Consider the following 12426-nt stretch of genomic DNA (forward strand, 5'->3'; position numbering starts at 1 on the left):
TCGCAGAGACGCTCGTAGACACGCTCCCGGGGCGCGGCGGGCGGGAGGCGCCGGGCGGAGCCGCCGCCGCCCCGCCCCTGGCGGCTCCCGCGGGGCGCGCTCCCGGCCCCGCCCCTCCGAGCCCCAGCGCCCCGGCGGAGGGGGCGGGCCGGGCGCGCCCCCGCGCAGACGCGGACGCGGCCGGGAGCGCGCAGGTGGCGGGCGGGCCGGCTGTGCGCGCCGCCGCGCGCCGGGTTCCGCCGGGGGCAGCGCGTCGCCGGCGGGCGGGGAGCGGAGCGGAGCGCAGCGGAGCGGGTGCCGGGTCCGGGCTGCCTCCTCCGCCGCCTTCTCTCACGTGAAGGGCCGCAGCCGAGGAGCCCCGCTACCCCGCGGTGCGGGGGCTTCCCTTCCGCCTGCCCTCCGGGCGCCGAGCCGCACCGCTCGCCCCCGCACCGCCGCTCTTGGGAGGCGCCGCGGCGCTGCCCCGGTGAACGCTTCCCCACGGGGTGGGCGTAGGGAAGGGTGGGTGCTGCGGCGACCTCCCGTCCGCGGGCGTCCCAGCCCCGCCGGCGGTGGATGCGCCCGGGAGGAGCCGCCGAGCCCGCCCAGCCCTTCCAGCCCCCCGCGGGGGGGACGCGGGGGCCGCCGCGATGACTTGACGCCGGGCCGGGCCGTGCCGTGCCATGGAGGGGATGACACGCTTCGTGGTGGCCGCGGCGCGGTGGCGGCCGGCGCTGCCCGCCCTGCTGCCGCTGCTGCTCGCCGTGCCGGCGCTGCGGGGCTCTCCCGCCGCAGGTAAGGGAACAAAGAGGGCCCGGGGGGCAGGTGTGCGGGGCCGGGGCCGTGCCGGGAGCGGGGCGGTGCGGGGGGCGGCAGCGCCGGTAACAATGCGGCGGGGCCGGCGGGCGGGGGCCGGCGCGGCGCGGCCGGGGAGCTCCGCCAGAAAAGGCGCGCATTGTTCGCGGCCAGACCGCGAACGCTCCGGTGCGGGGCCGCGGCAGCCCCCGGGCTCAGGGGCCGGCACCCGACGCGGGGAAGCGAAGGAGAGAAACGGTGCGGGGACAAAGGGGGCACCCGGCGTTTCGGGCTCGTAGGGTGTCCTGCGCCAGGCAGCGGTCACCCCGCGTTGTGGCCTCAGCGCCCGGGGCATCTGGAGGTGCCCCGTGTCGGGCTGCGGTAGCACCTGCGGGGTACGCGCTTGGCAGCCTGGCTCTCCTTCAGCTTTCGAGTGAGAATGCATTCGGAGCCTCTCAAAACGCACAATACGACTTTCCAAGCGCCGCCGTGGCATGACTTGTGTGTGGAGAGAACGGTTCGGGCTCCAGAGGGTGGTATATTCAGTAGGTGTTTCCGAAGAAACGTGAATCAGTGACCCTTTTTTTTTCTCTCATCTTTTTCTCTTGTGGCTCTAGGTATCAAAATTAGTCTGTAGTTAAGCAGACAGTTTAATCACAAAGATGTCTCATTTGGTTCTGGTCCCATAGCACTTCTTGGTTCATCTTTAATACTTAAAACAATTTTAACTGTTATTTCATGAAAAGGTACGGTTTTGCTGTGATTAGGATTTTTTGGGTTTTTTTTTTGTTGTTGTGGGTTTTTTTGTTTGGTTGTTTTTTTGTTTCTGTTTTTTGTTAGATAACAGGTATAAAGTAAAGCATTTTAATCAACATCAGAAAGTCGTTGATAAGTGGCAAAAAGTGATAAGAACCTGCAGTAACCTCTTTCATGAAGCGGACCAATTAGTGTTGACTCTTTTGTTCAAACACAGGAATTGTAGTGATTATTGCTGGTTGCTTAAGACCCCTTGATTATAAAACATGCTTATCTCTTTATAATAATCCTTTATTCCACTTCAGAAAATAGTTCGTGTTTGGGAGGTGACTAGTTAGCTTTTCAGGGAAGTTGCGCTCTCCTCCAGCGTCCATTGTAGCCTATGAGAGATGTTCCATTCCAGGCTACATGAAAATTGATAGTTCATAGTAAACTTGAGCGATTTTTCTTAAATAGATCAAGCTTTGCGTATAAGTAGAAGGCAAAGGACTAGGTTCATAAGTTGGAAATTTACTTGTGGGGTTTTTTTTGCTTCTGAGAATGGCTGGGTTTCTTCTGTGTTTTCATAGCAAGTCAGTGAAGGCACTTGTTTGCTTCTTAATACATAGTAGCTTTTAATTAAACATGGCTGTGAATTTCTGTAAACACTTGTATGATTTTTGTGCATTCTTGTATAACTTAAAAACAGCAGTAGAAATATTATGTAACTCAGCCAGTGTTTGAACTGCTGGGAGAGAGTACTCAGAGACAACAGCTCTTGTCCAAAGCAATGCTTTCCTGTTCAGTCTAGGGCAGGTGACTTTAAGCTGTTTTGATTTGAGCATCCTCTATGTTTTCAATTTCTACTGGGCATGTAAATCATGTACAATGAACTTGAGGATACCAAGAGTAAACTTGCACTTCAGAGGATGCTTTTTTTATCTAAGAAGCATCTAAGAAACGGTCCACTGATTGCAGAGATTTAAAGTCTGCAGGTTGAAGAGAACAAGGATATTTTGTTTCTTTTTCGTTAAGGTGAAATGCTTTATTTAACAGCATGACAGGAGTCTGATTTCTCTGTCTGGGGCCTGTAAGGTTTCGAAAACACAGTCTTTACATGAATCTTGTCTTTAGTCTTGAAATGTTTTGATAGTTTAATGGGTGGTGTGGAACAGAACAGTTGTGTACTGACCAAATGCTGTAGGTTTGGGCATCATTCAGTTAACTAATCAACAGCTTTACAACTCTTGTAAATCTCTCTAGGGTGCAGTTCATTTTGCTTTCAGTGCCATATGGTCTTGACCAGTCTAGGGACAGCAAGAGCAAACTCCTACAGCTCTGAGTTACACAGAAGAAACATACAGTAAGAGTGGAATGGCTACATACTTGCAGTTGAAATAGCAAAGACAATACTTTAAAAAATTTAGTAGTTAAACAACTTGGGTTTTGGAATGCTTTATCCAGCTCCCACAAAAGTCACATGTCGCTGAATCAGGGCTTCAGCTTCCCCAGCTAAGCAGCTGCTGAACTCATAGCACGTGGTTGGACTGCCAGTGTGCTGAAGGTAGGTTTGTGTTTGAGCACCTCAGTGAAGCAGGGCCTTGGCCAGGCTATTTGCGTGTCTTGCTGCTCAGCACAGGCTGTATTCTTGCTTTTGTTCCATTGCGCAATCTGCGCAACTCCCGCACTGACAATCAGGAGGATTTATCTTGTCTCACTGTGCTGTTTTCATGAGAGGGGGGAGAACTCTGTGTTGTGGACTCTGAAAAGACTGCAGTCAGTCTCCTCAGAGACCAGAGGCAAGTTGTGGAGGTCAAGTAAGGAATCAGATGTAGCTGTCTTATGGGACAGTTGCAGGATATTGTTTATTCAACTTAATTGCATTAGCCTGTTGCAAGCACTTGAGTTGGCATCGTGTCTCTTGTGGCCAGTTGAGCTTGTCAAGCTTGCTTCCAGTTCATTTTCACAGAAGACCCATATGGTTGGAGGATTCTCTTTATGACTGCTTTCTATGCTGTGCTGGCTTTATTTATGTCAGCCTCGTGTCTACAAGCTACACTTGTAGTCCTGCCAGAGGAAATGTGTTTTTTGTTTGGATGTTCTTTCAGGAGTTAAGAACGCTAAACAAGCTAGTGGACAGTGCAGCTTTTTGTTCAGTGGTGTCTGTTTTGTGAGTGCTTTTTGTGAAACAAGGTCTTAGGCTTCTCAGGCAGGGCTGGGACTTGAAATACAGCATGACTTCAGCAAAGCAAGCTTTAACAGCTTTGACCTGCCTTGGGTGATAGATTTCAGGAACAGGGCACATTAAAGAGCAGTGACTCTTGCTGCAGCACAAATCTTTTCCAAGGAGTCTTGGGAAGCTGGTGGTTGTGGTAAATGGCAGGTTCTTATATCCCAGTTCTCGCTTGTTAGTTCAGAATGCGTGTGCGTGCGTGGGAGTTGCTTGGGAGAGAACTGAAGCAGAATAGACTTCTTAATAATACAGTCTCACTTCAGCTGTGGGAGACACGGCTTTCCTTCATTTGAAAGTAAATCTGCTTGTGGGTGATGTCCTAAACTCCCAGAGAGTCTCCAGCTCTGCCCATTGTGGCAGACAGTATGAATAACAATGGTTGTGTAAGAGTTATTATGGATGAAGTCCTTAAGTACCAGTGTGTCTCCAGCCTGGCCTGTTGTGGCATACAGCATGATGAATGCTAATTGCATGAGAGTTATTAAATTCAGTGTGTCCTGGGAACCTGGGCATAAGGAAAAAAGCTGCAAGGAAATTATTATCTTTTAAATTTTGTCCTAGAATCCCATAGTTTAGTAAAACAGTAGCATTATATAAACTTAATTATGCAGACAATTTCTATTTTGGTTCATGTATAAGAATCCCATTCTCATGGTGTCCTGGTAAGTATAGACAGTTTTTCACTCGGGAGTTTCCTGATATGATGCCTTTCTATCTCTTGAAAAGTCATATATTTCTCTGCTTTTCTGCAGTGATTGACGAACATACAGGAGCTCAATTACAAATTTTGTTGATACTCCCTATATGTACTTTGTTTTCAGCTGTTGATGTTACTGGAGACAGCTGTTTTGGAAGACTAAGGGAAAACCTTTTTCTAAGAGCAATGCATTAGTGGTGTCTTTTTTCCTAACACATGAGAGAGATTAGGGGAGAAAAAAGTTAAAATTGACCATCAGTACTCACATCACTCATTCCTCAGTGTAATTAATGGCATGTAAAATGGCCAAATAAATATTGGAAAATGGGCCTGATTGTGCAAGGTCTTACTTAAGCTGTAAGATGTCTCTAAGAAATATTTCTGCTTTGCAGTGAAGTTGAGAACAAGCTTAAATATGTCAATTGAAATTTTGTGAAGTGTGCATTTAGCTATGGGCTGAAGCTTTTTCTTCTTTGCAAAATATCAGTTCAAAGAGTTTAGCAACTTCTGATGTTGAGTCAAGAGGAAAACAATGGCTGCTGCTTAGAGTTCTGCCAGCTTCTTTTCTGAGCAACTTTAATACCCTTATGCTTTGGAGCATTCAGTTAAACTTTGCTGGATTGTGTCTGCTCCAAAGGGGATGTTTTGTCCACTTCTGCTTCAAAAGTGATTTTTCTTTTTTGAAAGCTTGTGATCACTGAATTTAGGTAGGCATGTCTACAATAGAGAAGATGACTTTTTTCTTTTTTTTGTCAGCTGAAGTTTGAATAGTCTCATGGGACCTCACCTACCTATCAGCACCGACCAGGCGTGTATGTGTCGCCTGGGCAGACGTACTTGGCACTCTTCCCATGGAACAAACGTTACACGAAAGATTGGACTTTGCTGTGAAAGTCTATCTGAACTGCTCCAAAAGTGGGACTGGATTGAGCTTCAGGGATGAGAACTGGGCTCTGCCTTGCCTTGTGTTTAAGCACATTTCTGCTATGTAAGGCTTTACTTTCTTTAGGGTATCTTTGGCATCTACCTTCTGGTGCACTGTTGTTTGGTGGTCTTTGCCCAAGAGGGCAAATAGAAAGAAAGTTTTAGAAGGAGCCAACATGGGACTTAGGTTTAGTTTGGAGTAAGGGTTTGAGGATCTTTCCAGTCACTCTTCTGTGTGTTGATATGTCCAGGAACCTGGAAGTTGTAGGAGGGGAAGGGACACGAATTGCAAGTGGGTTTGTCAGATAAAAGAAACTGGAACTGGCAGGGCATGAAGAGTAAGATGCAGAGCAGTGGGTCAGGAGTGTAAAATAGGTCTGTAGATGAGGGAAGCTGCAATTCAGAAATTAGTCCTAGATGAAGCAAGCAATGCAGTCTGGTAGTAGGATAAGCACACTGGGAAACACAGATGGACTCAGTTTAAAAAAAGGAAAATAAACAGCAAAAAAATCGCATTGAAAGGATGAATCAGAAGTGGGGAAGACAAGGGACTGGGACAAGGCTGGAGGAGATGTGACCAAAAGCATCAAGCTTGCAGTTTAGGAATGGGAGGATGCGTGCCTGCTGCTCTAGGACACTTCCTTCAGAATCTGGCGCAGAATTCAGGGCCTTCAAAGTGTTGGTTCTTTTCTCCTCTTAGCCAGAAGCATGATAATCTGCTACTGCTGCTCCTTGGAACATTTCATGAATGTGCATGAATCAGCCTTGTGACAGAAGTGTTTTTCTAAGTTTGTTTTAAGTACTGGAAAAATTCCTCTTAAAAATGGTAGTGACATATGAAGACTGCAGAGGCAAAAATCAGCAAGTTGGAAATATTGACATTAAAGTAACCTCTTAACCCATACCATTTTAAACTTCAGTACCTGTAAGCTGTTGTACAGCTGCGCTCACATGGTCACAAAACGTGTATCCATATAGGTAATACTTACAGCTATAGAGGCACCTGCATGTAACTGTCTGCACATGCACACACCTACACGCAGACAGGACCATCCTTGTGCTCAGTGACTGATCCTGCTCTGGGCAAAAATGGGAACTGGATAGCAAATGAACAAGTTATCTGCAGGACTCCTGCTCCTTTTGTAGCAGATGTTTGAAGGTGTGACATGAAGGGAGGGACAGGGAAGTTTGAATAAAAGTTTCACTGTTAATGTAATTAAATGCTGTCCTAGACAACTGGGTTGTGTTGCTGTTGGAGAGTTTCAGTGATGCTCAGGTTGCCTAAACTAAGCTTCCCACAGGTGGCCACTAGCTCTGTGTGTGTTCCTCATTTGCTGGATGTCACACGTCTGGGATCTGTGTTGCAGAAATGCTGAGTGCTTCCAGCTGCCAAAGAAGTCAAGGGAAGCTGATCTGAAATAGGTGTCTGAAATTCTAAATACTAATTTATGTTTCAAATTAGGGTCTCAAAATTCGACTTTGTTTCTTAGTTTCACCATTTGTAAAACGTGATTTCTCAGATGCAGTTCCTTATTTTATTTTCAAGATACTAAGGAATGTCCAGATGCAATAACAGTGAGCAAAAAACTTGATCAGAAAGCTAGACTTTTGTCTTGAGAATAATAAAGATCCAGTAGGTGATAAACCAGTCTGCAGAACTTGACTCTACAGAAAACAAATATAAGAAATAAACTAGTTGTAAGAAAATAGAAAGTAACAGGTGATGGTGTAACATGATGTATTTACCATATTAAGAGTTTTTTAGTGAGGTAACTAGCCTTAGAGGTGGGAAGATGTACTATGCTGTATCAAAATGCAATAGGATTTTGATGTTGGAGGTTTTTTTATAAATCAAATATTCTTTTAAAGAAATCATGGTTACTGATGTTTGCTCACTTTCAGTTTTAGCATTTTCAGCTTACATCCCCTGCTTGTTTGCTCTTCATGTGCAAACTGTTTTCTAATTACTTTTTGTCCTTTTCCATTCTCCCCTCTGATTTAGAGAGGCTTCTCTTCTGTGAATTAATATCCTGTATAGAATTTTGATTTGGCTTTAGCCATCTGGTCAAGACAGCATGTTAGGTCTTGTGGTATGAAATACACAGGAGGCTAAAATTCACCTTCAAGTAAGGGGAAGAGGAGAGAGGAATGATGGAAACACGGTAAATCAAGGGCCTGAAATCCATGCTTTTCAGTAAGGAACATGCATAATAGTGTCATACTGAAGGATTTGAAAACCTGCACAGCTCCAGCATGGGGACTAGACAGCGTAGTAGTGTTGTATTTAAAGGGCCTGGTGTTTATCAGGGGTCACAGACAGAATGCGATTCAGCAGGATCACAGTGGTGCTGGACCTCGTGAACACATTGGTTTTCAATTTGGGCATATCCTATGTAATAACTCACTTGTTTTCTTCAGTAGCAGAAGAACTCCAGCTGGAATGCTGTGTCTACTAAAGGGCCTTGTTCTTCAAGGAAAGAGACGGGCAACTACAGTGAGTTCAGTTCGCAGAACTGTTGGGACTGACTGTCTAATCTAGAAGAAATGCCAGGTGGACAGGATTTTATTCAAACATAAAAAAAATTAAACATAAAGGAGAGTGTAATAAAGAGTTGTTTATGTTGAGGAAGAAAAGAAGATGAATTCAAGTGGACAAGACATGTTTTCTAATTGCTGATCTCTAACAGTGGGGACAATAGAAACGTGAATTGCATGGTTTGGGGCAATAAGGTAATGTGTCACTGGAGTTGACAGATGACTTTGTATAATGATCTAACAGAAGACTATTGCAATACTGATATGAAATACTTTGCAGTTCTGTTTTTGTGAGATACTACAAATAATAAATAACAAATAAATAATGTGATTTATGTGCAGACTGCAGCACTGGGACTAATATTATTCTTTACTGAGAACTTTGGTGTACTGATCAAGTGAAGAAACAATCTGTGGTTTTTATGTTGATTGATTTTTAGGATTAACATTTTTTAAGGTTTCAGAGAACATTTTGTAATCTTTGCTATAGTGATTTTATCCATAGTACTAACAGGCAGGATGACTAATTACACTAATTTTGTAAGTTGCCCTTCATGCAAGTTCGGTTTGTGAAGCATTTTAGAATGTTGCATAGGTTATCACTGAGACAACAGCTACAAGTAAATGGTATGGATGTGAGTCTGCATGTCTTTATTCATCAATTATTAGTAGCATTTTTATATCTCAGATGTGGGATAGAGAGAGGCAGTATTGTGCTCAAAACACTTTATTGCTATTCCTATGAACTGTGTAGTTGGGCAAGCTGGGAACTTCTTCATCTTGGCACAGAATGTAGGATTTTGCCCTTGTCCTTAGCAAAGGGAGTTGTGGTACAGGTAAGAGATCCTAAGTGATGCAAGACAATTGGGAGACTGGGCAAATAAATGGCACCAGACCAAATCTTTCAGTTGCCATGTTCTGTGTGCTGCTGGCTGTGGGTCTGTGTCTTTGGTTCTTCAGTAGCTGAGAGACATTGGGTCTCCCACCTGGTGTCTTGACTGGAGCAGCAACTGCCAGGATAGCAGCAGGGGTGTCCTGGCCAGAGCTGTGAGCTTGCTGGGCTCAGCTCAGGTGTGTGCAGTTCTCAGCCCTGCAGTGAGTGTGTTCTGACAAAGCTTTCCTGGACAGTTAAGGCAGTGTGGAGCTGTTTCAGTGCCCTTTGTCTGAAATCAGTTGGTGTGGCAGAGTGAGAGCAAGGGAGGATACAAACTTTGGTCAGGAGGATACTAAAGGAACAGCAGAGATGACCCTGGGGCTGGAGCTCTGGTAAGTATGGGTGAAATTGGCAATATAGATTCAGCTATTGATAATGGAAGGCTGAGAGGGGAAGGCTTGTGGTAAGAGGAGGGCTGCTTGATATTGCAGATTTGGAGGGGGTTTTGTGGCTACCCTGAATATTTGATTTGAGCATCCTCACTTTAGAGCTGTGGAGAAGGGCATTATCTAAATGGGTAGCTGGTCTCAGTTTTAACAGAAAACTCTCAAATGCCTGGTAAGATAAATTCCTGAACTCTAAATGCACCTGAAAATAAATGGCTACATAGGGCAGGTAGTATAGGTAAAGATCTTTTTTCTTTAGTAGTATTGATACAATTTACAGATTTTGTTTTCAGCCTCTTTTTTCTTAATTCACACCCTACTGGACTGAATTTCTTATTGAATCTTCTGATACTGAATAAAAAAATTAAACTGGTATGGATCTGTAGAAGATAAGAAGGATCTCCCTTTTTTGCTCCTCAGCCATAGTGTATTGAACTAGTTTGTGGAGTCTCTAAGCAACGTTCTTTCCTCATTTAAAGGCAGTTGTTTGATGCTGCAGGGTGGTGGAAGGTGCGTTTATTCTTCTAGTTGGGTGTGAACTTGATTACATGTTGAGCCTGTCTCACCTTTTCCTGTGGCTCGTAATTCTCTTGTAAGTAAATTCCTCCTCATGTGTGCAGATCGCATGAGCACTGCTCAACCACAAAGCCACAGTGATGCAGTAGAGCGTTACTTGGAGACAAAGCTCCAAGCATTTATGTAGCAGACCCTTCTGGGCTAGGATCAGGTTACTTTTTGAATGGGAGACAGTCTTTGTTTGTCAGCTACACTGGATTCTGGTTGGGTAACTTCTCCAGTGCTAGCTGTATTTAAAACTGGAGCTGCTGCTGAATTGGGACTAACCTGTGTGATATATTAGGATAGAAATTGCACGTCACAGAACAAAATCCTGATCTAGACCAGAAGTCTGGTTTGAAGATGTTTTCAATTAAAATCTGTCAGTGACCTTACTTCCTGTGCTTATGGCGAAAGATGAAACAGATTTGGGCTTCCAGCCATTGACATTCAGTTTTTAGAAGATGTAAACTGTTCCATTCTGAAAGAACAAAAAAAGATAATTGTCCTTTATCTTTCCAGAGTTCATGTGCTTTTTATAGCAACTTGGTTAAAAAAAAAAAGTAAATGCTTATCAACACGGTAATCAAAGTTTTCTCAAGAAGTGTTTTATCCAATATTAATACAAGCAAGGAAGTTTCAAGGAAATAAATTGTATTGCTTTGTATTACTGTTTACTTTGATTCTGTGAGTAGTTACTTTGTTGCTTCTACCACAACCATGTTCTTAAAACTGTAAAATTTGTCAGAAGGATTAGGAAAGCTGAGGAATATGAAATGAAAGTAAATCCAGTTTCTTTTTCTTTGAATTGACTGGCTTCCAAGCAGACAGTGTCACTTGAAGGTATAATCTTTTTAACATCTTGGAAGTATTAGAAACTTAAAAACAAAACTGAGTATAGTTTCTCTACTGACGTATTCTTACGGTTCCTTAGTATTTACTGCTGCTATTTACCATGTGTAAAGTTTAAATGGAGAAGTCAGGTGAAGATAGGTCTAGAAACCTTAAAGAGGTTATTTCAGATTTTTTCTAAAATAAAACTCAAATGACAGTTTTGATGTATTTTTCAGTGAGCCAAATCCATCATTGAAACATGCTATTGATGTGTGAAATTGCACTAAGAGTTTCAAATGGTTGTATTATTTTATATTTGGAAATAAAACTCAGTCCTTGAAGAATAAAAAGCAGCCTTATGTTGTATCATATATTCAGTAAAAAATAATCTATGTGACTTAGGTAAGATACTTCCGAAATATTCTCCAGTACGCTTTCCTTCATTCCTAAATAGTATCAGCCTTGGCAGTCACATCTAAAACTTGTTCTCCATAAGTATGATGTTATATAGCTTTCGAGATATTTTCAAAAGCAGAAATAAGTATTTTACATCTTCCAAATGCAGGTGCAAGAATTAATATGCTTTATAAAGCCAAGTATTCTGAACTGAGTGAATACTTATAGCTCCTACTTCCATTTCTCATAATCAGAAATTACATTTCTAATGAATTAGTGGGCTTGGGGTTTACGAAAATGTATTTTGAGATTTGATGCTTTTAGTTTTGAGAGAGCTAGAAAATTGAGAATATTACCAGTAGAATGAAAGTAATGAATCAAATAAAACAGCAGCTATTTGGATTCTTCAGTGTTTAAGGTGAGTTCTTGTGGATGGCATCATTTGTAGGAGGACAGGTGAAAAGCACAGGTGCATGTTAAGTACAGTTTGTTGTAGACAGGGAAAGCAACCACCCAAACTAGCAGGTGTTTGTGAAACACTCAAATAGGCTGAGGCATGTAGTGCTGGGTTATGCTCACAATGCATTAACACGTGGGTGTTTGGCTTGTTTGTTTTAGGGGGTTTTCCCTGTCCCTTGGGAGGTCAGGGAAGATATTAAATCAAGGTAGTTTATTTTTGTGACTGAGCAGTGCATAAAGGTTGAAGACTATCTGTGTTAGTTTGGCTGTATGAACTATCACAAAGTTGAATTGGAACCACTGTCTCAAATTCTGTTTCTGTTGTGTTTGCCTTGGAGCTGCCTCGTACAGTAACTGGATAGCAGTTTACTCTGGTAATTCTACAGTGCCTTCCTTAAGTTTCTTTTACTGCAGTAGGAAGGAGCATGAACACAATCTGCCAGCAGGAAAGAGCAGGGAGCCATATGAAGTTCATGAGATGGGGAACCCCAATGGCTAAAGCTCCCTGTGAACTGTCTCTAAAACCTGCAGTGTATTTATTGTGCTAACTTTAGCACGGTTCATCTTGCTTGCAAACTTTGCAAGGTCATGAGCTTCTTGATGCTTCTTGATTTGTTTCTGCAGTGTAAGAGCAATGGCATTATTGCATCCTTTGTAACGTTTGGGACTGGATTCCTTACTGCTTCAAAACTGTTGAGGCAGGAATTTAATTTGTCTCTCCTGTCTAAAGAATGTAGAGCCTTTAAATTGGAGCTCTGTCTCAAGCTAGGTGGAAAATATTGAAGTAGAAGTTTTGTTTGAAACCTAAATATTTCAAAAGAACGTTTAGTTGTTTGGTTTTTTTTCCTGATTTGCTTTCATGAAAGAATATCAAAGCCAATGGAATATGTTACTAACAATAAAGGTTGTGCATGTCTCAAACTTCTGTTCATAGTCTCTTGGGGGAACGGGTGGGGTTTTTCCT

At 43.5% G+C, this 12426-nt stretch overlaps 1 protein-coding gene across 4 annotated transcripts in view; it reads left to right on the top strand.

Moving 5' to 3' along the window:
• Positions 1-662: 662 nt before the first annotated feature.
• The window catches only part of KIAA1549 (KIAA1549 ortholog), a 141592-nt gene continuing 129828 nt past the window's right edge, over positions 663-12426 (top strand). For 3 of the 4 annotated variants that reach the window (XM_040061940.1, XM_040061943.1, XM_040061942.1), the window contains exon 1: positions 663-774. In XM_040061940.1, the coding sequence (XP_039917874.1) occupies positions 663-774 (112 nt within the window). Of the gene's footprint in view, positions 775-919; positions 1033-12426 lie in introns of those variants that run through there. The other variant, XM_040061944.2, reaches the window with a different exon arrangement.

Source organism: Hirundo rustica, chromosome 4 (genome assembly GCF_015227805.2).
Source record: "Hirundo rustica isolate bHirRus1 chromosome 4, bHirRus1.pri.v3, whole genome shotgun sequence".
In the NCBI taxonomy this organism is placed as follows: Eukaryota; Metazoa; Chordata; class Aves; order Passeriformes; family Hirundinidae; genus Hirundo; species Hirundo rustica.